The sequence below is a fragment of the Rutilus rutilus genome (assembly GCF_951802725.1).
Source record: "Rutilus rutilus genome assembly, chromosome: 24".
NCBI classification, from domain to species: Eukaryota; Metazoa; Chordata; class Actinopteri; order Cypriniformes; family Leuciscidae; genus Rutilus; species Rutilus rutilus.
The window spans coordinates 26,835,518-26,862,120 of NC_140228.1; the positions used below are offsets into that span (position 1 = coordinate 26,835,518).

The 26,603-nt window shown below is 38.9% G+C and overlaps 1 protein-coding gene across 2 annotated transcripts in view; it reads left to right on the forward strand.

Annotated features, from left to right (window-relative positions):
* The window catches only part of adarb2 (adenosine deaminase RNA specific B2 (inactive)), a gene marked incomplete at its 3' end in the record, with an annotated part of 189,761 nt that overhangs the window by 132,683 nt on the left and 30,475 nt on the right, over positions 1 to 26,603 (forward strand). For both annotated transcript variants that reach the window (XM_084398883.1, XM_084398882.1), the window contains exon 4: positions 19,022 to 19,136. In XM_084398883.1, coding sequence (XP_084255009.1) covers positions 19,022 to 19,136 — 115 coding nt within the window. The remainder of the gene's footprint in view (positions 1 to 19,021; positions 19,137 to 26,603) is intronic.

A 26,603-nucleotide genomic window follows, 5' to 3' on the forward strand; every position in this document is an offset into this window, starting at 1 on the left:
CCAACATCAGTCTCAAAATATTTTAGATGAGATCATTTTCATTGGCATATTTACCGTGTATCAAGGTCATCAACATTCGCTCAGACCTGCTAGCTAACAATAACAACAACAAGTGTTTGCAGTGACGCAAATTATTGAAAACTTTCTGTTTTTTATTGCTTTATATCAACAACCTCAGGTGTTCATTAATCTGTCTCCAATTATTCCCTAAACCATTCGTACAAATGTGGTAATTGCACCTGTTCATTATTTGAGAAGTGATTTGCGGAGGCGCTCAAACAAACCGAGCGATGTATTGATAGCATCACAGAGCTGTAGTGTTTTTCACTCTACAAGAAAACAACCTGCAAATGTCTCTTGTAGATGTCTCTACTCCAACATTAAACTGGCTTAAATCGCATCAGCTTTAAGTGCAATCTCCTGTTTGCTTGTTTTTCTATGATAATGTTTTGAAATATAATAGGAGCACTTTACCACCCAAAAGGATATCATCATCACAAACTGTCTTATCCCTGTGCAAAAAGATGTTGGGTTTTCGTGTTTTATGTAGACTTTCCATAGACATAATGATTTTTATACTGCACAAACTGTATATTCTATCCTCTTACACTAACCCTACCTCTAAACCTGCCCATCACAGAAAACTTTCTGCATTTTTAGATTTTCCAAAAACATCACTTAGTATGATTTATAAACTGTTTTCCTCATGGGGATCAAGGATTTCAGATATTGCCCTTTCCAATTCAGAGGTCATGAACTTCTTGACTGTATTTTACAATTAAAATCATACAACCAGATGAATACAGTTATTTTTTATTATTTACTCATTTTAATTACCAAAAAAAAAATATATATATATATATATATATATATATATATATATATATATATATATATATATATATATATATATATATATATATATATAATTGGTTCACAGTTGGAAACACAGTTGTTGTTGTTGTTGTTGTTTTCACAGATTGTGCTTGCAAATTGTATAATATCCAAGGTAAACATTTCTAGTAATTGTGCAGTTAATACTCATGCTGTATTTTCAGAAAGTTTTGGAATATATTCTCTATCCAAATGTGTCACTAATAAAACACAATAAAAAATTATTTAAAGAGAAGGCTTATATTGACCTTTTAAATCTATCCTTGTATATATTTTAGCTATTTTATTAAAAAGGTTATAGAATTACAACAATTCAAATTTTAACAATATTTCCAGTGTAATCTTTCTTTGTAAAAATACATTTTATCATACGTATTTCAAAGGGAAGGATTCATTAGTTTGAATATCGCCTACATTGGAACAAACACTATAACATCTTAGTTGATTATTTTTGACAAAACATATATATATATATATATATATATTTAACACATGAGCAGAAATTGGCAACATTATAAGCTTATTTGATGTGGCAGTATTTTACAGTCAAAACTTTATAATCTATCCGATTTTTGTAGTCGATTTTTACTCATCTCAGTATAGCAATAGAGTTCGGTAAAAGCTGTTCATTCATTCACACACAGAAACGCGATTCATTTTGAAACAGTATTTGTGCCAGCTGTTGGAGCTACACAACAGCGCGCATCTGTGCATTCATTCATTCACGCACAGAAACGCGATTCATAAAACAGTCTTTTGCGTGTACAGACACTATTGCGATTAGAACAAAGCATAGAACTGACCTATTCCACAGCGGGATCCGTTGCTCCTCGAAATGAAACTTCCAGAACTTCTGAGGTAAATTTTCCAGGATTATTATCAAGATAGTATTATTCCTCACAGCGTCGTAAAGTACATGAGTCTGAAAGTGAACTCGCAGTGTGTGTTATCCAGCTGATGTGGGCGTTTCACAGGATTGCAGGATCTCCTCACATTTGCGTTTGAATAGCGCGCGCTTTCCGTGGGCGGAGTCAAATTAAAACATAATGAGCTGAGATGAGAACGACTGACATCTCTCTCTTTTCATTCATATTACATAAACTGAGAATATTTGTTTTTTTTTATAAAAATTACTTCATTTAAAAGAAGAGAATTCAAGCTTCATGCCTGTGTGCCTGTGTGACTGTTTGACTGAGTATTCGCTGAGTTATGGTTCATTTTCGTACGCATTTCAGAATGGACTTAACTGACAGAGAGAAGGCAGAACTCACTTCGTGTTTATTTTTCTTTATTTGGCAAAAAGCACAACACTTTGTTTTTATTGTGAGTATACACAAAAATAATACACACTTAACATGATCGATTGATGTATGAAATTCCTATGGAAAATCAAAGTCAACAGAGTATTTTTAAATCTCTTTTACACTGATAAAAAAAAAGCGAGCTGGTATCGCTGGCGATACCGCCGACCCCAGGGGGTTAAATTGTTCATGGGTTGATCAACTAGTTCTTCCAATGTTTCATCATCAGACTCGCGCTAAAATTGCTATGATAAAATCGACATCATCGTGTGTACATAACTGAGGATCGAGGAAGCCTCCAGAGCTGAAATCCAGATATTGTAATGGGAGTTTCGTTTCCGACACATGCTGTAAGCGGTCGACCAATCACAATAGACTGAGTCATCTGACCAATCAGAGCAGAGCAGGCTCTCAGAAAGGAGAGACCGGTTCCTTTATCAAACCGTTTCAGACACTGAGAAAAGAGCTAATGCTGCAATCTATATTATGAAAAAATGAAAGTGTTTTTTGACCTTGGATGCATGTAAATCTATTGTAGGACACCTCCAAAACAAAATTAGGGAGCTTTAAAATAGCATAATGGAGGCACTTTAAGTAGTGTTAAAAACTGTTAAAGGTCATATAAAATGAATGGAATATTAAACAGTTTATATAATAATTAATTTGACCTCCTGATGCTTTCAGTGCCACATAGAAAAGCCCTGAGTCTGAAGGTCTGTTGCTGAGGCTGGAGTCTGACTCCGCTCAACTGCCTCCCTCTTCCCCTGTAATCATCCGGATTGATGGCAGTCTTAAATCCACACACACACAAATACTCATCATCTCCTACACCTGACGGTCTCCTGTGATCAGCGCATGCTCATAATCACCTCCAAATGATATGCTCACACTTCATTAAAAGCATAATCAAGTTCATTACTGTGCCATAGACACTCAGCTAGCAAACAGGCTCCGATAAATCACAGACTGTGTGTGTGTGTGTGTGTGTGTGTGTGTGTGTGTGTGTGTGTGTGTATGCGTGCGTGTGTGTGTGGGGGGGTGGGGTTATCTCACTGAACCAGGTGGAAGAGAAGAGACCAGAGGAAACTATCTGAACACCTAGTTAGACTGTGTATGTACATGTAGACGACTTCTAGTTACTCCTATCCTTTTACAGCACACACATTAGCCTCCACAGAGACTGGATTCCCATCTCGCCAGCGTTCCCATGAGAAATCAACCCCAGTGCTTAATAAATATATATATATATATATATATATATATATATATATAAATAAATAAATAAATATAGGTTAGGGTTAGGAGAGAGAGTGAGCCAATCAGCGGTAGGGGGTGTGTCCATTCATGATAGGGGAGGAGAGAGAGTGAGCCAATCAGCAGTAGGGGGTGTGTCCATTCATGACGGGGGAGGAGAGAGAATGAGCCAATCAGCAGTAGGGAGTGTGAGCCAATCAGCAGTAGGGAGTGTGTCCACTCATGATGAGGGAGGAGAGAGAGTGAGCCAATCAGCGATAGGGGGTGTGTCCATTCATGATAGGGGAGGAGAGAGAGTGAGCCAATCAGCAGTAGGGGGTGTGTCCACTCACAATGGGGGAGGAGAGAGTGAGCCAATCAGCGGTAGGGGGTGTGTCCATTCATGATAGGGGAGGAGAGAGAGTGAGCCAATCAGCAGTGGGGGGTATGTCCACTCATGATGGGGGAGGAGAGAGAGTGAGCCAATCAGCGGTAGGGGGTGTGTCCACTCATGATGGAGGAGGAGAGAGAGTGAGCCAATCAGTGGTAGGGGGTGTGTCCACTCATGATGGGGGAGGAGAGAGAGTGACCAAGAGGGAGATTTGAAGTAAGACTGTAGAAAGAGAGATGGCTGAGAGACATTACAAAAGAGAAAAGTTCAGAGGAATATCACTGGAGAAAGAAGGGTGCTGATCAGGCAAGAGCTTTTGGATCCACGTTAATATTAGAAAAGCTTTCCAGCGCTGGAGACCTGAAAACGGACGTCGAGGTTGCGTGTTTCTGTTACATTGGTTTTGCTATGTTTCACAGAACCAAGATATGCCGTTGTTGTAATGTTAGCTGTAGTCACAGGAGTTTTGAGTGTCATTGTTTGTTTGGAGCTGGTGTGCTGCTGGCGACTAACAATCAACTCTTGCTTGTATATACTCTTGTGGACTGTATGTTCTTTTATTGTTCTTCCTTGTCATTCGTTGTCATCTTCTTTATTTTTCACAAAGCATTACTTTGCTTCACTTCAGCTATGAGTAAGAGACATACACTCTTGCACTGCATGTTCATGCATTTTGGGGCAGAGCAATTAAGGGCGCTGTTATTTAACCAAGTAAGACACGTTCCTGGATCAATATCTATTGTTGATCCTGGAACAACATTTCTGTCCACAACCCTATCCCTACTCCTAAACCTAACCCTACACATAGTTAATCCCTAAAATAAATGATGAAATCCATGCACCCATACACACCTAGCATGAGATATGCATTCATTAAACAACTGTGAGAAGGATCACATTAAAACAAATGGCCGCTGTTTTCACACATGCCTATTTCATCATACACACACACACATGCCTTTAGGCTCTGGCCTGGCACAGCACTGCAAGCGCGAGTGCTGTTTGTCTACAGGCTAGAACTGATCACGCATAGACACATAAGGAATGAGCAGGTAAAAAGAAATGGACCTAAAGACAGGACGAGAGAGGGGGTTGGAACTAAAAGACCTTCAGGATTAATTAGGCGTCAGATTGGTTGCGGGGCATGGGCATGCAGAATGTCCTCTCGGCCTGTTGGGTCATAATTCAGCGCGTGCAAGGCGCGAGGCTTGTGTTTAGTCATTTCTCTGGTATGTTTGTTGCATTTTGCAACTCTTTTTTTTTGCTCTTTATTGTGTTTTTTGCAGCTTGTTGATAAACCACACTGCGTTCTTCAACACAGCATGAAAAATTGCACAGAACTCTTGGGCTCATAATTGACTGTGTCTTTGAGTTTTCGCTCTGCTGTGCCACTGTGCCAGACTGCTGGCCGTCGCACTGTATTCGGAACAGATGCAAATGATTGTGCATTAACTTGCTGCTGAATTCAGGTCCCATAAGAGCCTTTGACCTCATTCAGTTGTATTTTTAGTTGTGTTCGCCATCTATCTTCTGCATAGTGACATGAGCAGCATATCAAAGATGTCAGAGATGATGCAAAAACAGGAGAGGATTAGTGGGTCACCTTTCAACCTTTCACATTATGTCATTTCCTGAGGCACAGGAAGTGCTCGTCTTTGAATACCAATTGGTAATTCAAGATGAATCGGCTGTTATGAGCTTAATCTTCATTCCTGACCAAGAATGCTTGCACTCACTTTAAGAGAACATTGTGATATTCAGAGCATGGCTGATGTGACTCACAGAGCATCTCTTCCATTTGAATTCATTAATTGTTTAAGGAAGATGGGCAGTTACTGGTATAATGACTCACTCTTTAAACTTTTGTGAGAATTTTATAAGGGATAGTTCACCCAAAAAAATGAAAATCTTTTACTCACTCTCATGTCGTTTCAAATCCATTTGATTTTCTTTCTTCTGTGGGACTGAAAAGAGAAATTAGAAGAAAAAAAATGCAGCTTTCACAGATTTTTTTCTTTCTTGTTTAACAGTAAAACTTGAAAGCAAAATAGATAAGACTTGTCGTCTGAGAATATATGTTAAATTTTCTTTTTTGCTCTAATGTACCAACAAAAAAGTATTATTTATAAATCTAACAAAAATGACTGAGGTAAAAAAAAAAGGTAAGAATAAACTTAAATCAAGATTTTGTTATAGTAATTGTATAGTATATAGTATTAAAATTAATTTATATTATATATTATATATATAATAAAATTAATATTACTATCCAAGAAAATACTAAAAATACAAAAAAATGATAATAATAATACAAAAAAATACTACTAATATATAAAGTAAATAATTAATCAAATGTGGCCACAAATTTATAAGTCATGGGCACAAATTCTCAATGAATGGACCGATTGCTATTTTTTCTACCACATGTGATCTATGGGTCTCCTTATTTTTTTACTGAAGATTTTTAAGAAAATGATTTGTTGTTGTGTCCCATTTAACTTGGAATATAGTTGTATGTAAAAGTATATAGTTGTCATATTGTTTTATTGTGCTTTTTTCCTTCAGAATATTTCCTTTAGTTTTCCACAGAAGAAAGTCATATGGGTTTGAAACGACCCGTAAACTTCACCGTTGAACTTGCCTAAGAAGCAGTGCTGCTTTTTAGACCACTGTGTAAAGTCATCTGTGCTTTTTCATACTATAAATACATTTATAACAACTGTCAAACTATTTTAGCCTGCATCCTTTTGAGCCCTTTTTGCCTTTCAAACAACTTCATGACATGTACAGTGTAGCATTCGCGGTAATCTGGTTTGCCTCGCCACCTCAACGTGAACAGGAAAATTCCATTTCCTGCATTTCTAAATCAGAGCTTCCCTGTCACTCAGTATATGCAGCACTGACATTCTCAAAGCTCACCTCTGCTAATGGAGATCACACTAGTGTACGTACCCCCACACGGACAGATAAATGAATAATGACAGCGCGCTTTTAGTCTCCGAGAGCTTCTTTCAGCTCCCTCTGCTGGGATACTTATGAAATTGCTCACAGAGCTACAAGACCATTAAGATATTTTGGAGGTGGACATCTCTCCCTGTGCATGCCTCGGTGACTGCCATGTCAAATTAGGACTTTTCGATTTTTATACAGTGCCTCTAATGACAGTCTTCAGTGTCATAGCACAGTTTGGAGGCCGATACACTGTCTGCAAGAGAATTCCCTGTTCTTCTTCCTCGATCACCACACACACACACACACACACACACACAGAGCCATTAACCAGAACTGTAAAACATTCGTTAGAAGCATAACTCTCTCCCGGAGAGAGCTGGAGGGTGGGTTAGTGAGGTCTGACCTTAGCAGTTAGCTTTACACGTCGACTCCAATCGCAGGTGAAGCCGTCGGGACTGCGGATCAGAGCTGTAAATCAAAGCATCTGCTGTACAGGCGCGTATTAGGATGCGAAGGTTACGTCTCATAACAATGACACGTCCCTGGGTGATCCACTTGAAGAGAAACAGCGAGAAGTAGTGATACTGTAATTGACTTAGCATGTCGCTACAGCGAGTGTGAAGCGGCCCGGGCAAAGCGGTGGCTAATGAAGGAAATCTGTGTCGTGAGAGGCCGCGCTTTGATATGCAGGCTTAATAAATGTCGGATACGATGCGGAACGTGGAAGTTCAGGGGCTTGAGTTTCTGAGAGCATTGTCTTGTTGTGTTAGTACAATGCATTCTGTCTCAACTATGAAGTGTAATTGAGTGAAAGAAGCATATAGTCAATTTTCAGTTTGTCTGTTTAACCTCTTCCTCCCATTTCACTTTCTTCAAATGTTTGTGCCAGTCTAGTCTCATTCACAGGAGGCTTCTGGGCTGTAGTGCTATTTTAGATTGCTATTGGAGCGTGTTAGTTGAAACACATTATTTGAAAGATGAATCACTTTTTCCGCTTGTTAAATCATAAGGTATCGAACAGTGTTTCCGTGTCCAAGCCTCCACTCCATTTCAAGTTAGGAAACCTCAATAGCAGTTAATGAGCACTATTTATTTATAGCACACCTTTAAGCTTAAAAAAACGAATTTGATACAGTCTCCCGACTCACGGTGTTCTGGACACTAATATTTTAGTGATTCATCTTTAATGAATCGCTAAAATGGGCTCACCGTGTCTGCCCATTCTGAGATTTCAGTATGGAGATAAAGGTTAGGATCTTGATTTTTCAGTAGTATTACAGCACACAGTGAGTGTATTATCACCATTTGTTATTTTCTTTTGGGATCTGAAGGAGCGTTTGAACCTGAAAACGGACTTAAACGCCTTGCACTTATAGGGCCAGATTTACTAAATAGGGCAAAATAGCATAAGAGCGCAATCCCAATATCCCATAAAAGCGTCAATGGGAGTGGAAGGTTCTGCTCGTGATCTACTGACGACGTACACGTTAAAGATCACAGACACAGCCGGAGTATTTCCAGAATGACCATCTATGAAGAACAGCGCAAATTAGCATCTGGGTTAGGACATGCTTTTTTGGGGTGTTAAAGGGTTAGTTCACCCAAAAATGAAAATTCTGTCAGTAATTACTCACCCTCATGTTGTTCCAACCCCGTAAGACCTTCGTTCATCTTCGGAACACAAATTAAGATATTTTTGATTAAATCTTAGAGTTGTCTAACTCCTCCATAGGCTTCTAAGGAACCGAAACTTGCTGGCCCAGAAAATGTATTAAAGAGATCGTTAATATAGTCCAAGTGACTCCAGTGGCTCAATCTTAAGTTTATAAAGCGACGAGAATACTTTTTGTGCGCAAAAACAAACAAAAATAACGACTTTATTCCACTATTTATTTCCTTCTCTCTGGACCTCTAGTTGGTTCGCGTAGTGTTTTTGCGCAGCGCGTCTGTGTTACACGTCACCACGTAGGCTCACTATTGGCCGACGCTGGTCATGTGTGTGATGCGTGATGACGTGCAACACAGACGCGCTGCGCAAAAACACTACGCGAACCAACTGTGTTCCGAAGATGAACGAAGGTCTTACGGGGTTGGAACAACATGAGGGTGAGTAATTACTGACAGAATTTTCATTTTTGGGTGAACTAACCCTTTAAGTAATGGCACAGTAAATTGACTAGCACAAACCCTAGTAAATCACCTTGCGTGATTCATTTAAATACTCTCCTCCCATAATTGTTGTGTCTGAAAGGGAAACTCCTACAAATGGATATAAATGCAATGAGGTCAGCCGCAGAAATAACTGTGTCCACGCCTTTTCAGCGCTAATTTTTCTCTGTGACTTTAGTAAATCCTGACAGTAGTTTTTCCTGATGCCAAAAGAGGGATGCACTGCATGGCGCAAGCTATTAGTAAATCTGGCCCGTAGTGTTTACTAGATTGTTTGTCCTGATAAAAGGGTGTCAAAATATTTGCATTGCCATACTTTTAACCATTGGAATAAAGTCTGGTCTGCATTGAAGCTTATTTTGGCCAACCACTGCCCAGTTAGACAGCACACAATAGTGCTGTAGTACTCGAGACAGGTCTTGGTCTCAATCCTCACAAAGTCTTGGTCTTGTCTTGGTCTCAACACACTCTGGTCTTGGTCTCGGTTTAGGCGGTCTTGTCTTGGTCTCAACACACTCCGGTCTTGGTCTCGGTTTAGGGCGGTCTTGTCTACAACACTAGTGCACACTGCAAACTTGAATGTCCAGACACTGTGTCGTGTGATTTTGCACAACTAATCGCATATAGGTGCAGCGTTAACAGGATCCTTCTGCTTTCCAACTGTATCTATGATCCCGAATAAAAAAAAAAATCACTCACAAAGACAGAAGGCTACATCACACATCACTACGTTTCAACCAAATAACTTACTTGAGGCGATCTGGCTTTACCAATCTCCAACACGGCACAACGCACATTTGACATTTTCCTTTGATTCCTTGTTGACTGTTTAGAATTTAAAAAGAACACCTGAAGCTATGAATCAAATGTCAGGTGTGGCAGTGTAGTGGAACTATATCAATACCGAGTGATATATGGCCCGCCGGAAGGTTTTTGCAGGGCTGGGATCAGCGCTCAGGAGTGTCCAGATTATTGGACCATGACAGAAAGGGCAGTCCATGAAAAGGTTTGGTGCTCTTGCTGTACCCAAGGGTTAGACAACGACATGACTGCTCTTTCCTTTCTCAACAGCTGTAATTGCTGAAATTGTCTCAAATTGTTTCAAACGTCATATTTTTTAACTCTCTAAACCTTGTAATTTCAGGCAGGGTTTGCTGGCTACCAGGTTTGGCAGCAGATATGGAGGGTCTGTTCAAAGGGAACAGGCTGGGTTTGAAGTGATGTCTGGGATGGTGCTCTGGTATCTTCAAGAGAAGCAGAAGTGATAGAGTTGTGATGTTTCTGGTTGATGGTCAGAACGTTCTCCCTCAAACATGACAGCAAATGCGACTTCACAGGGCGTTTGAACGCGTCTCATCTCTGGTAGCACATGGAAGGTGCAATATTTTTGAAGTTGTGCGTGCTAGCTTTCCCTTTGGTAGGTTGATTTTGTTCGGATGCTATTCTGTTTAACGCCTCATCCTAATGCTTCAGTGTTGGGCATTAGGCAATTTTTCTTTCCACATTAAAAAACGAATTGCAGTATGAAGCGACACAATTTCAAGCAATAAAAATATATTTAAAATATCGTTTTCTGCAATTTTGGGGGGGACATATTGTCAACTCTCCAACAATTAACTAGTCAGTTAGTGAGGTCTTCTGGTCAGTTTTTTTTTTTGCTTTAGCTGATATTCAAGATGTGTTAACCATTTCCCCACCATTGGGGCCAATTTTCCAGCTTTCCGTGTTTTCACTGTTATACTGTAGGGGGCGCTATTACTCATCTTCTGAAAGAGTACAGAATCTCCTGATCAAAACACAGAAGCAGCAGCAGAAACAAGTGATAGCATAAAATAACGCGATCATCAACATTAAACAGCATATAAAACAAAACTGCGTAGCGTTACCAAATGTCGACCCAGGCATTCGTGCCGTTCTGGGAGTAATGATGATAGTGTTTTCCGTGGCCTTTCCGTTAGCAGGGCTCTTCACAATCAGGAGTGGATTAATGAGTGACGCGTGAAAAGCCCTTACGGTCACACGAGAGGCGCTCATTAAGAGAACATCACACTCTTCCCTTTTCTCCGCCAATCTTTCCTCCTCATTTTCCCGTACCTCCTCTGCGTCTCAATCTTCCCCACTAACTCCCTCCCGCTCACGAATTCATTCTGAGGGGCAGGTCGTGTTATGCTTTTGAAGGAGCCTCTTCCCTGTCCTCTTTATTTGATGCATTATGTATAAAGGCCCTGATGTGTGTTTTACACCCTCTCTGGCATTATTAAGCCATTTTGCCTCTTATCTGTGCTTTTCTATCTTGACACGAGGGTTAATCAGGTGGGATTGATGCTGAGCCTTTAAAACAAGCTGGGGCCTCGTTTTTTTTTTTTTTACACATTTTCCACACTGGAAACCAGGCTATACATACTGGCACTATATACTGCCTAATGTCTGAAGCAGAGTGGACACATAGATTTTAAGCGTACAGGCACAGGATCAGTGTATTGCACCGTGGCACCTCTTGGCGCACAGATAATACCAGGTTGAGTGCACATGGAGAGAGAATTAAACCCATGCAGGGCAAAACCAACATGGTGCCATGATAGTGTGTGTGGCACAGATTGAACTGATCCCGAAAGCTGCTTTCATATATGTTTGCCAGGTCTCTATGATCAGATGCCCTCACTAGAGCAGGACAATTATTGGGCTTCAAACCCTGCAACCTAGCTTCACACACACGCATGCACACACACTTCCGAACAACATCTGTTTTATACGGCTGCGGAAGTGCATGATGAGTCCATCTGTAGTATGATTACGATCCTCACTGGAGGTTTGTTAGTGCGCATCTGCGTTATGGCCTGGAAAATAACTTTTTTTCAGCTTGTTTGGTTGTACGTGTTTATTTGGTAACTTAATCATTTATCATGCTAAGACTGTTTTCATTTCTGATTGCTTGGTCCAAACCCAAGTTCACATTCACCCTCTTTTCCTTTGGGGGTAAACTGAGGTTGGCTGGTTTCTCCAACCAAACAGCAACCAAATGAATTGAACGCAGGACTTGAGTTCACAGAAAAAGCACTATAGGGTGTAAGGGCAGTAAAAAATAGCTATAGTACAACATAAAGTTTGATACAGCATTTTATAGGGGTGTTATGATACCCTCATGTCACGATTCGATACATATCACGATACTGAACTCACGATGCGATATTATTGCGATACTCCAAGACAAATGGTAAAAGGTTATAATTAAAATGATAAATTTGGTATTACATTGTGGGTGTAAATGAATAGGCTTGGACTTAGTGCTGGCAACCCAATGCACAGGACAATAGAGACACCAGAATAAAAATATTCATGATTCTGAAGCTGAAAACAGAATATGCTTGCACTCTTTCACTGACTAGATATATTTAAAATAATGTATAGGCCACTTTTTATTGGTAACATAAGACATTTGGCATTATCAGGACCCACAAATATTCCTCCATTGCATTATTATACATAATATTCAACATTATAGATAGTAGTTTAATGATATATAATGACACTAAAACTCTGTCAATTATTTTCACACACAGTAATTTTCATTTTGGGTAAACTGTACACAATACATATTGTCACTATATCCATGATACATGTTGTTACATTTTTGTATTGCGATATATCGTGACACTAGTTTAAAAATGCAGTGCTCATAGCACAAGACACACACACACACACACACACAAAAGATTGTAGCATCGCGGTCAAAGACGTATGTCTGACTTTGACGATGATGTGTAGATTCGTCGCTCTCTTTTTTCCAGCCTAATAGACCTCAAGTCTCAAAGTAGTTAGCTTACATTTTACATTTCATTTCCGAAGTAAGCTAAAAAATCAGGCCATTGCTTTATCAGGTCGTCTCATTCCACCATAACCTCTTTCCTGATGGTGGAGGTCAATTGTTCCAAGCCACAAATTTGTCACGATCCCTGTAGGCAATGGGGTCAGGTGCATTGTCCATCCCTTTGGGTTAAATGACCCAACTCTCCTTCGTATCGTTGAAGGACCCAAATCAAAGCTCTCTGTTCCTGCTATTTTTTGAAGGGGCGTAGGGAGTCTTACAACTGATAGATGAAAAGGCATTGTTTTTAACAGCACTGGTGGCCCAGCCAGGCTGATCTGACTGACAGCTCCCCGCTGATAGAGCAGAAAGCGTGGCCGGCTGAAAATCTGTCTTGCAGGCTGCAGGGCCATCTGGACCTTCTGCACACTAAAAGGTTGGACACAGTTTGAGGCGACATCACAAAGCGGTACACAGTTCACTTTGGAAGGGCGGGGGCTCCGTCAGCACTTTTCCCACTTCTCCTTTTTGTTCGCGTGGAAAGAAAGAAAAACAAACTGTAAAACAATGCAAACAGAAATGAAAGTGTGGGCTTCCTTGTAAAGCCAAGGCGAGAAATGGAACCTGAGAGTTTAATAGCATGGGTAACGGAGAACAAAGAGGAGTGAAATGTGTGGCACTGTGGGTATCTGCCACTTTGAGATTTTCCAAAGCTCCTGAGGCAGGCTTCCAACAGATATTGATTTTCAAAGAACCCACCCTGGGCAGCAGGGCGGAGGATGATATAACCATGGAAAGACACTATTAAACTTGGTGAATGAATTGTTAAATACCTCTATAAAGAAATAGAAGACATGGCCCCATTTCTTTGCAGGCACGGCTGCTCTGTTGGGCCCTGATAAGCCGGGGGTGGGGTGGGGGGTTCTCGAGAGATGGCCCTTACGCGCCGTCATATGATTGGATTCTCTCAAGCTGGAGATTGTAAAGCACAGAGTCGTCTCGTCCTGCAAGGAAATATATGATTCTCACGTCATGCGGTGGAAGTCGTTAATTGTGGGAGTGTTAACTAGAGTTTGAAAGATGTTGAGAGTTATTGGCTTGGTGTGTACAATAAAAACATAATGATATAAAGGGCTAATTTCATAATTATGTAAAATTGCTTCATTTTTCAATAACTGTTGGTGTTGTCTTTTTATAGCTGCACATAATCGTATGGAACTTGTGCCTATGAATTGGTCCTCACTGAATCTGCATTTTATGAAATGCATTAAAGGGTTAGTTCACTCAAAAAATAAAATTATCCCTTAATTCAAGCCATCCTTCATTCAGCCAAACACAGTCAGAGTTATATTAAATAATATCCTGGCTCTTCCAAGTTTTATAATGGGAGTGAATAGTAAATGAGATTTTGAAGCCCAAAAAAGTCCATCCATCCATCATAAAAGTAATCCATAAGACTCCAGTGTGTTAATAAAGGCCTTCTGAAGCGATGCGTTTTTTTGTAAAAAAAAACAAATATTTATAATTTTATAAACTAAAATCACTGGCTTCTGTACATGAGTTGAATTCCGGCGAAGAGTGACATCTGACCTGACACATGACGTATTGACGAACGTGGAAGCCCAGAGGATAGAGCTAAATTAATGAACCGGCCACAAATTAGAAGTCTAAAACGAGAATTTTTAAAGAGAAATGTGGGAGGAGCTTGAGTTTGTTGCCCAGCCCTGTTAGTTTGAGTTAACCGGAGAGGCGTCTACTCTCAGCTAAGCTTACTCTACTCCTACATCCTACGTCATACGCTGGAACTCGTGAACCGGAAACTACAGTTTATAAAGTTATATTTATGGATATTTTTCTCACTTCAATTTTGAAGTCCTTCGTTAACCCCCTGGAGCCGTATGGATTGCTTTTATGGATGGATGGATGGACTTTTTTGGACTTCAAAATCTCAGTTACAATTCACTCCCATTATAAAGCTTGGAAGAGCCAGGATATATTTTTTTAATATAACTCTGATTGTTTTTGGCTGAAAGAAGAAAGCCTAGGATGGCTGGAGGGTGAGTAAATTATGGGATAAATTTCATTTCTGAGTGAACTAACCCTTTAAATCATCATTTAATCACTATGATATTTGGGGATTTTACCTTTTGTAAAAAAAACAAAGGTCATCAAGAATTTTTAGCAAGTAAAGTCAGTCGCTAAACACGTCTTGACAAGTTCTCATACTGTGGTAGAGCAAAATCCCAACGCTCTTGCTGTCTGCTCACCTGAGTCGGAAAGCAGGCAGTCGAATTCTCTAGTCCATTTCCCTGCAGAGAAAAGCATGCATTGCCAGGACCCTTTTGTCAGCAAGACGCCCTCAAGGGACAGACTTCTGGGTCAGGGATCAGTCGAGAAAATTTCCCTGTTGACATTTGTGTTCCTGGCACAATATTGACTTCTGAGGGGAGATGACGGCAGCAGTGCTACTGACATTCTACATTGGAAACACGACTTCTGGAAAGAGAGTAATGAAACCTGATAAAATGTTGTGCCATTGATGTATTATTTGTAATATAACCTTGCTAATTATAACTACACCTTTAACCTAAGCTCATGTATCTGCCGATTTTCAACCGTTTTGAAGTAATACGTTTATCTGCTTCAAAACTGAAGTGTGAGGTTTAGGCAAAAAAATACTTGATAGGTGTGAAATTATTTGCAGTTAATGTTTAGGGACCTCGATATTCTATAATTTTGTGTTATTATTTTGCATAATACTGTACAAGAGCATAGAAACCTCACAGGTTGAGTTATAATGCAAGGATTACTGCAGTTACAAGAGGTGGAACACCATGGTAAAGCTAAATATAGCAGTAATGCAGTGTGTCATATTGTGATGCATTTTATTATTGTTTGTTCTTCCTAGACGACAGAACGAACCTCCGCACATCACAAGATGCTGTTTTTGTCTTGTCACATGATCCACACCTCGCAAACTGAAAGGAGTTGGATTGCAATTTTTCTCTGATTTGACAGAGCCGTCTTATTCTTTGCCTGATTAACATTCAACACAAATTCTCTAGCAATGTGCCAGAGACTAAATCACAATTTTTCTGCGTTTGATTTTTTTCCTTCCTTTTCATGGACACTTTCAAGGTATTAGAGTCCCTTTTTGAGTGCTCTAAATAGTTTATTTCTGCCTTTGATAACTAATTTCAGTCCATTACCTGCAAGAGATTTCCCTTTTTTCCCCCCTTCAGATTTGTGAATACAGATTTATGCAAAAGACTTAATTATTGTGGCATATCTTCAAAAGGAATCAAAGAGTTTGATTGCCATTAATGGTTCAAGTTGAGACAAGTATGTGAAATTTAAAAGCTTATAATGTGCTGTTGGCATGTAGCAAACAAAAGACAAACCACTTAATTCCCATGAAATTGCCAGTGCTGAGGGTTGTGTTCTCTTTGTTATTAAAGTAGTATTAAACTTTGTCCCATTACTACAGACGCGATCGATAAGAAACTAGTCCTAAGAAACTACATAGCAACACCCTGGTAACCACTCAGTTGACGCCAGTATAACGGCAGCACGATTTGCAGGAAATGTAAAAATGTAGCTGTTTTTCCATTCGGCCCTAATTCCTTCTCACGAGAGGTGAATGTTGGATCATGAAGGCAATGAACTCGGGCGTCAGTCCAACGATAGCTCACGCCTCTGTCTTTGAGGTGTGGAAATGTTGGGCATCCCTCTTAATCCTTTTAATGTCACCAATAAAAGATGTTTTATTAAGGTGACATTGGGATTAGTGTTTAATTACCACTGAGAGGCATTTAAATATGTCTGCCGGCTTGGCAAGCTCAAGCTAAAGGAGCACTTTACTGTGTGTTACTGCTAGCTAGCGAACCACAGTAATGATGACACCATAATTTTGTTCATATGATTAGGTGATACAGTATGGCACATTTCCAGAGAGTTTGGTTGCTGCATACAACTGAAATACATTGGTATTGTTTTTTTTACAGTTGTCACCGAACATTAAACTGAGATAGAAATATTTGAACATAAAAACATTACACATATCACCTTTAATCATTTAATTCCACAAATGGAGTATGAAAATGAATATAAAACCAATTTTTTTTTTTCATCAGGTCTGGTGTTGGTATTACTGTGTTTTGCATTTGTAGGGCAATATATGCTGTTTTTCAGTGTAATCTAATTAGTTTTCATGTAGCATACACACATATATATATATATTAGGGCTGGGAATCCCCAAAAAAAAACGAATTAATCGCACAATTTGCTGTGATTAATCGCAATTAATTGCATTTTCCCCCAAGCTTGTAATTGTCAATATTTAAACGTAGAATTGCGTTTTTAAATCACCTAATTAAATTAAACAACACAAAGGAAGTATATTTTAAATAATATTTTAATGACATCTTGTGAACTGTAAACAGACTCTCCTCAGAACCACAGAGTAGTTGTTCCCATCAAATAAAATGCGTGCAGCAACATTATATATATATATATATAATACCACAATGGACTGTTTCTAAAGCAAAAAAACTATTTACATCTATAATTTAAATGTGAACTTATACATTACATTTTATACAAACTTAAGATACATTCGAGAGTTTACGGATTTGTTTGCTTGAAATCATAAAATACAGATTTCATAATTAAAATACAGTTGGCCATGCATTGATGTGTATCAGTGTCTATTTACATATAAATGCATATAAAAATAGCATGTATATTTGTAAAGTTTTAATTTTAATGTATATTTATAAAGTTCTGTCATGAAACTCTAGATTGCGCAGGCTGATATCTGCGTGCAATCACATCATTCTCTTTAGGGCACAGCTGATTGGTTCCTGCTGTACCAGTAGCCAATGAGATCGCTTCTCAACCTTTAAATACTCGGTCAGCATTTGCTATAGCAGTGCAGCGCTCTTTCAGAAACCCTCCACCTTCCCCAGCTCCACCTGTATAGATCTGCTACGGGTAATTCATGTACGCTGTATTGTACAACAGCTGCAGCATGTCTTGCTCACAGCACTGTGTCATGTGTGTATTGGCAGTAGCAAATCCCGTACTCTGCAGTAGCAGCAAAGTAGATCTATTCCGCCAAAACATATCAACACTGTCATATCCATTACCATGCCTAACACTTCGAGAGTTGTCATGACAGTAGTCATTCAAGCCCTGTAAAGGGTCCGCAAGCAGGCACATTCCTGTTGTGTTTCAATCAGTTCATCAGCGCTACATACTGTGAACATCCTCAGTAAAGAGGTGCATCTGTGTGTGTATGTACTGTATTAAAATGTGTTTGCCTCCATAAGCCACTAATTGCCACAGCAACATAATAGCATCAGTTGTGGACTAGATGAAAAGTCTGAACGCACAGGTTCGGGAACAGCTGTACAGGGCAGGATTGGGCCGAAGCCCGTCTGTTGAATGCAAACACAGGGTCCAGGTTATTTTTCAGCCTGGCGGCATCAACCCTGAGCTCGGAGCGATGGACAGATGGTCCATTTGAGACGCCACCAAACTAATCACGCTGTTCCATTAGCGAAAGTGTCTCAGATAAACGTCTGACTATGAGCGCGCCCGTGGTCTCTTCGCCTTCCAATTACTCTATTGATGGCCGATGTTTTGACACAAATTAATTGGGTCACCGTGTTGGTGTGATGGGAGGAAAAAAATGCTACGGGCAAAGTCATTGTGTGATCATGGAATAGCAAATCTATTCGCTGAATTTAATTGTTTTGCAATTAAATATGCTTCATATATATATGATTTATGGCCCGTTAACATCTCTATTATAAGTTATCTCTAATCAAAATGTTGTAGCAGTAACATTGCCGTATCAAATAATATGGTCAGATATTAACATTTAATTGTATTAATACTTAGCAGTACATTACAATATTTAGACATCTTTTTTTATTACATATAGATTTTTGATGTATAAAATATACTTTGAAAATACGAAGGAATTTAAATTCTGTAGTTTAGTTTTTTTGTGCAATTTAAATTGTTTTTCAGATATAGATTTTTTTTTTTTTTTTCATGGAAATAATCATTTTTACAAATGCATTTACTTTTCAGTTTAGATAAACTGGAGATAATCTTGAAAATTGATGTTTGCACATTAAAAACAAGATACTACTAAATGTTTTCAGTACTGTGCAGTGCAGTATGCTACATGAACACCCAAATATCATCCTTATGAACATGTTTTTTAATAAGGAATCAAACTTACCAAGAACCTGTTGTGTATTGCAGGAGTTTGCTGATGCAATATTCCACCTGGTGCGAGAGAAATACACAGAGCTGGCCGGCTGCTCCTCACTTCTGCACGCGCGTCACAAAGGCCTAGCGGGCATCGTCATGACCAGAGGTATGGCATCATTTCAGTCGGCCTGTGAATTATTTAAGAAGTTCAATAAGGGGAAAGAAAGCACCTCTAAGTCTCTGTGTATCCTCTGAGTGTGGAGCTCTGTATGAAATATTTAGTACTTTATCACCTGTGAAAAATCAACAGACAAAGATGCACATATATCAGAAAAAGTATTCAAAGAGCAGTCAAAGAATAGACTAAATGATTTACAGGCAATGCAGGTCTTGGGTTGTTGTTGTTGTTGGTTTAGAACAATATTAAAGGTGATGTGTGTATGATATAATAGGTTAAAATACTTTCCCTCATCCCAGATTTATATTCTGCATCAACTATAAGTCATGCATTAAGGTGCAAGTGCTGTGGCACTATCAAAACATTGTTATTAGTTTAAGCATCCAATCAGCTCGACGATAGCAACAGCTCAACCAATGGCATAGGTTCGGTGTGTGTGTAGTCTGACCAATAGCAGACTGGGGGAAAGTGTTTGGGAAACCTGTTTATAAACAGTCCTCTTTTTTTGCACTTTCATATGGACACTGACAGCTTTCATTTTAGATTTTAACTTTAGAATTTTACATTCTCTGAAGAAAATGTTTGCTTGCGTATGCAAAGCTACAACACAAGACGTGGTTATTGGTGTGTTGCAATGTGTTTGTTGAAAAGGCATTTTTAGGTTGTTGCTAGTGTGTTGTTGTAGGTGCTCACTGGGGTGTTCACAATGATTCAGTCCATATAACTGATGGTGTGGGACAAGTTGCCAATGTTTAATATATAGTAGGAGTGGGGAAAATAACACATTAATTTCTGCTATTAATGCTTGCTGTTTTTTTTTTTTTGAGTAAAAGTTCTGTAATTGGTAATAAATAATCAATAAAACAATATACCAATTAACAGTTTAGGCCTGGCTTTAGTACGGTAATATTGAATTGCTATAATTACTAATTTTACCTTATTTTTAGAGGCATCCGTATCAATATTAGTATCAGTGAAACTGGCCTTCATTCAAAGTGCTTAGTAAAAAAGATGCCATTATACAAATATCAAATATTTAAAACACTGTTTTTATGTGGTTTCCACTTTCATATGGATAATCTGTGTGAAAATGTATTTATGATTACAAGTGGTATAAAGTTCTTGCCATTAATCACGATCAGGGTTTGACATTAATTACTTTTTAATTACATTAAGTAATTACATTACTTTTTGCTCACCAGTCACTGTGGATAGTGGTTTTCCAAAGTTACTAGCCACTCAGCATTTTCACTGGCCACAATTTGGACATCAATACCATGGGGAAAAACTTCCATATAGGCCTAGATATTTTTTTTTATATTATCTCATAATTTGTCAGCAGGAATATTAGGCTGCTGTCACTTTAAGACCCATTATACTGTTACACGTGCATTTTCTTTCTCAACTGTTTACGTTCATTTATAACATAACTTGTTTATGTGAATATACTCGCCAAGACCAGCATTTTGACATTATTGTGTGTGTATTTGACTGTTTAACCGCAATTAGCAGTGAAAAAGAACTCAATTTAGTGCTGAGAGGTGGCTTTATGTGCCGCACTTTGTGTGTGAGCACGAAATTTGCGGGAATGAGTAAAATTATGTGCAATACGTGCAATCCCACGTTGAAATTCAAGCCTTGTAAAAGCAACAATATTCATCCAGAGCAAATGAAACGAGTGAGTGAGTGGAGGCGGGTTTGTGTGTAACTCACTGACGGAGAGATGAGAGAGAGAGAGAGAGAAAGAACGGCTGGTATCCTGTATCTATTCTGCGGAAAATGAGTATTGGAAAGTGTTTCATATATTTCAGTATATCAATATGTATCGAAAAATCTATATTTTTGACAACACTGCATTGCACTTAGTTTATTATTTCAGACGCCTTTTAATTTAGTACAATTGAAATACACCCTCTTTTGGCGGTTGGCGGGTGTTAATGTCAGACCCTGAGAATTGTAGAAACCGGAGCGATTTAATATTTATGGTTAATGGTTTATCGTTGCTAGTATACACAGTATATATCCCATGATGAGTTAAAACAGCTTCGTTGACTAGCAGTGAAAGGTTGGCGCGACGTTTCAATGTGTTTGTGTAAGACACAGCTGCAGGCTTTCAGGAGTCATTGCAGGATCAGTATCAAGTTTTTCTTTTGAAGACCACAGCTCATCAATTTAGACTTCAGTGAGATCTGACCTAATCCCTGTCCTCGCTGCTCTGTCTCTCTCTTTCTCTCCTTCTCTCAGCTCCGTCTGCCTCACAGTAATTGCAGAGCATGTTTATTAAGACTGTTATCTTCAAAGATCCAGACGTCGGTGCCCAAGAATTTGTGGCAGGCGAGCAGACACGCAAACTTGACAGAAACACTAGGGGTTCTGTTCACTGCTCTTTGAGCATCTATTGAATCTTTTAGACTGGCACGGGCACCGGTGGAATATTAATGCGGGTCCAACTTTGAACCGCGGGACTTTCGCAGAGGGAGTCATAACCTGAGCGAGAGTGCTTCTCACAAGACTCTTATTGGATTATTTCATCTGGTAACGTAAAAGAAACAGACACCGCTTGAATCAGATGGTGCGTAATCGTATTTCAGCCAGGCACAGTACGGATGCTGGGAGACTGGGTTTTGAACATCAGATGCACAGTTAGGCTGGTGAAGGGAACCAATCATGTCTGCTTCCACATTTGGAGAACAGATGATTGTGTTTAGAGCAATTCAGAAGTGGAAAGACTGATTTCTATGCTGGAAAAAGGGTCTGGAAAGTTTTCTTGTTATGTGGCATCACGACAAAATTGCATTTTATTCCCCATTCAGCATTCGCCAGTTTCACAAATCGCAGTGATTTTCCTAGATATTCATGCAAATGCAGTGTCGAATGTGAACTTATGCTAGCCTTGATGCTCCGATAATTTCAAACTTCATCATTCAGAGGAAACGTGGTGGTATAATACGGAAATGCAGTCAACAAATTTGGAACTATTACATTTAACAATGTTTGTCAGCAAGTCAGATTCAATATTTAACAGTGATAATACAATTTATTTAGTCTGTTTTTGTAGATAAAGCTTGTTCTCTAATCATATCATTTTATATAAGCGTGCCGTATTTGCTCAAAGGTTTCCTTGCGGTGGGAATTATCTCTGGAATTTGTTAAATGGTGATGATGAACACCATTTTGACCTCATTTGGTATTCAAACATTTTAACATGCAAGACCAACTTGTAAAGGATCAATTCGTGAGCCTCTTTATTCCTAATGGCATGTAAATGACTCGGTAGATGATGACCTCGGCCATTTGCTTTACCCCTGAAGAAGATACGTTTAATGCAAATTCATCAATTTTCAGTAATAATGGCTTTTTTAACCAAAATATACTGTGCCCATCCAATCCAATATGGTAGTTAGACCTCCCAAAGCAGAGTACGCATAAAAACCCATCTAATGATTCCTTATGATTTGATGGCCTCATAAAGAAGCTGATGAACTGCATTCTTTCTTTCCTTGTTGTGCGAAACAAAACTCATTTAGAAAATGTGGGGTTAATGATGCTTATTAAGCTCATATCAGCACATGGGCTTCCCCTGACAGACCTCCACTAGAGTGACCCATGAGCTGATGAAGAGTGTCTTCAGTGGAGTCCTCGCTTTCCACTCGCTGATTATCACTGGATATGACACTTTTTATGAATCGGGTGCAATTTGGTGAAGGTTAGAGGCCTTAGAACATTAATTAAGATTATTAGAACATTTCTTGTTGCTTTTTCATAGATAAAGTTTACAATTGTATTTTTGTAGTGTGTAGAATGTTTATAAAATCAATTGTATACTATATCAATGAATGTATTACAATATATAAACAAAATATACAATATATAAAATCTCATTGATGTACATTACTTTTCTTTCTTTAAAAAAAAAAATGGTTAAAACATAACAAATATGATCTATCAGGCATTTGAGGAACATTTATTTGTTCATCTCTCAATCATCATTGTATTGCTTTGCATTGTATGTTTGATCATAAAACCAAGCATTTAAATATCATCTTACTAAGAGTAATAGTATATAGTTATTAGAGAATAATACTATTGGGAGAAATAGTGACAACTGATATTTAAATGCTTTTTATCTACTGTTATCTCACTGATTTACATTACAAACATCAGAATTTCATCTTACTTTTGGCCAAATAAATAACAACATCTGCTCCAAATAGCATATTTTTACTCCATTTGGGCTTCTGAATAAAACTGAGCTGTTTTTCCTCCTCGAGTGTGAGATCCATATTATCACAGATTGCATAGTTAAGCCGCGTTTGAAGCCATTACATCAGTATTACTTACGTAATCGGATTACTTTTCCCAAGTAACAAGTAATGCATCACTTTTAAATGAATAAATAATAAATCTGAGTTACTTTTTCAAATAAGTAACTCAATTTACTTTGTTTTCCCACTTATTGACTGACAGCTCTCCTGTCTCCATGTTCAGAGCAATCACCAGTAAAGGTGCAGAGGCGTTGTGTGCACCGTGTAAACATAGATATTGTAGTTCTAGACTAAATGTGGACATGCGTTTACTCATCTCATTTGCACAAAAACAGATTCAGGTGTCCTCAAAATGAATACAAACAGTGAAATGCAAACTTAATATTACAATTAAAATTGCAATAATTAAATTACACACTTTATGTATTTAATCTCACTTTACGGTTTTCTCATTAGCTAAAACACAATTTCTGAAACCTTGCTCCATTTTCACACAAAACCTCATCTCCAAGCACTATTTACAAAACCTCTGACTCCTTCGCCTCAAAACAGTTCAAAATCAAACACTGCTCTCAAATCATAAAGTGATCAAAATGACATACACTATCAAGCAGTCAGTAAACAATACACCAAAAAATAGAAAACACATTGTTCAAAACATATAGTTCTCAGGGAGAAGTACATTTTTAATCTCAAAACAAATTTTATATTTTTCCGTCATCGTCTTTTGATGAACGAAAACATGTTCTATCATAGTAGCTCAAAACTGATCAGAAATTACTACTCTGCTTTGCTCTTTTGCAAATTTTTTTTTTTGTTCTTCCTCCTCCTTGTACCCCTATGTTTACAGTACTGTACCCTACATCTCACAAACTTGTCCTTTTGTCTCTGTGATACTATAATTCTTGTTCTTTGTTGATATGAACCTGCAACCAGAAAAGAACAAAGAACGGCACTGAAGTCATTCTTAAAAAAGGAAGATGTGTTCGGCGTTTTGCCATATCCGGTTTAATCTATCAACTAGCTCCGCTGGCGGTTGGTTGTGTAGCGCTGTCCTATAGTGTGCAGAGGGAAACTTGAAAGACAACCGTTTATCCCACCCGTCGGATTGAGCCCTGCCAATGGTGTGTTCCCAGACCTAACATCTTGATGTGGGTCTGGCTTGTCAGGCTAATATTATAATGTGGCTTTGGCTTCTGAAGAACTCCATTACCAAAGTGCAATTGCATTACATTTTTGTGTCTGTGTGTATATAGCCCCTTTCACACAGCGCGATGATCCCGGCAAATTGCCGGGAAATTGCCAGAGCGCCTTCTGTGTGAACGCAAACACGACCCGGGATTGATCCCGGGATCGATGCCGGGTTGGGGACCTAGTAACATTGCCGTGTTCAGTCCCAGAACACACGCTGTGTGAACAAAAGCCGTAATAATGCCGTGTCGTAGTGATGACGCTGAAGCCGGGATCGTTCACCAGCGAGTGAAACGGTTCGTAATGCGCAAGATTATGATCGAATCAGAGAAGAAAATGCACAAGCGTGGTCATAAGCAAACTTAAGACGCTGCTAAAACATTACAAGTCACATCGATGTCACGTGTCTTTACGGGTTGTGTGTGAGCACACTCTCTGATTCGGGAAAATCACTGGCAGTGTGAATGAACCAAAATCAAACGAACCCGGGTCACTTTATCCGTGTATTTTCCGGAATCTCTGTGTGAAAGGGGCTTAAGTAACCTTGCCAAGTATGTGGAACAACCGTTTTATAAAAGTAATAAGCGCGGTAAAGCCATGATTTACAGTGAATTTAGAACGGCTAAGGGGGTTTAGGCCCTCCGCTCTGCATTGTGCCTACAACGCCTCTTAGCTGTTCAAATAAAATTCAATGTAAATCAAGGCTTATTGCTTTATTCTATGTACGCCATAAAAGACTGATGTATCAAATATAATTCTCAACAAAACAAATTGTATGTATATTTTGTCTAAAGAATCAATAAACTGTTCCATTTAAAAGGGACTATTATTTCATATCACCCCTTATAGGGTTAAATCTAAAACTTTTTCAGCAAATTCAGATTTTTTGACAATAAGGTGAGTTGTTCCCAGTATAGTGCATGTCTTTCGGCACACCTGCCTTTGATACTGTGCCGTTCTCTTTCCTCTTCTTCACACAGCGGTCTACTGAAGGGTAAAGAGAGCGCCAGTCATGTTCACATCCAGGCTGTTTGCCTTTGTACCCACTTCACTGGCACAATGTGCTTTCTCAGAGATGTTGATGATTATTGCTCTTCTAAAAGCAGCAGTGCCCACAGGCCTTTCCACCCCCACACACCGAGAGAAGAGCCTTTACAACAATTTCATGCCGGTACAGAGAGAAATTACTACACACTCTCTTTTATTTCTCTCTGCCATCACCAGATTGATCTAAACTATCATTAAATGGAACAGCATGGAGAGAACAGACTTGGAGGGTGTGGTGCTTTGGGCCTTTTAACTTTCATTTTTTTTCTAGAAAGTGTTTTTGCTGTTGGGGATTGTTGAATAAAGATGCCTGAACACAAAACCTGGGCATGCTGGGACCCTGCTGTGCTCTGTACCAATGCATGCTGGGATAGATCAGGTAAGGCAGGAGAAGACTTCTGGCTTTAGCCTTCAGAGGAACATTTGGGACGTTTGGGTCGGTCTTTGATGGATGGAAAGGTTGAGTTCATCTAATAGTGTGCGAACAGTAGAACATAACTCATTGTAATGGTTTATTGCTGGACGGCTGCACTGTTTTCCTCGAGGATTTATTTTCCCTGGAGTTCCAGGAATCTCTTTTCCCTCAATGCTTGTCACATGCAACAGTAATGCTGTCGGGACTGTCAAAAATATGCTGTAATGCTTGATTTATTAGGAATATGTTAGAAGGTTCACACAAAAGAAAATTTCATATTTTGAAGAATGTTAATAATACCCTCTTCTATAAAAATGACAATGCACATCTTTTGTAATAAATATCCTGTGTGTTATTTATTGTTATAGCGAATACAACCCCGACAGGCTGATCAGGACTTGAATCAGCCTGAAGGGGTTGTATTCGCTATAACAACCGCCTCGCTCTACATTATCCCGCTTATTACATGGCTACCTACCAAATAATTCAATCATTTGACACAAAATATTGATTTAAAGAGGAGTTTATTGATTTAAA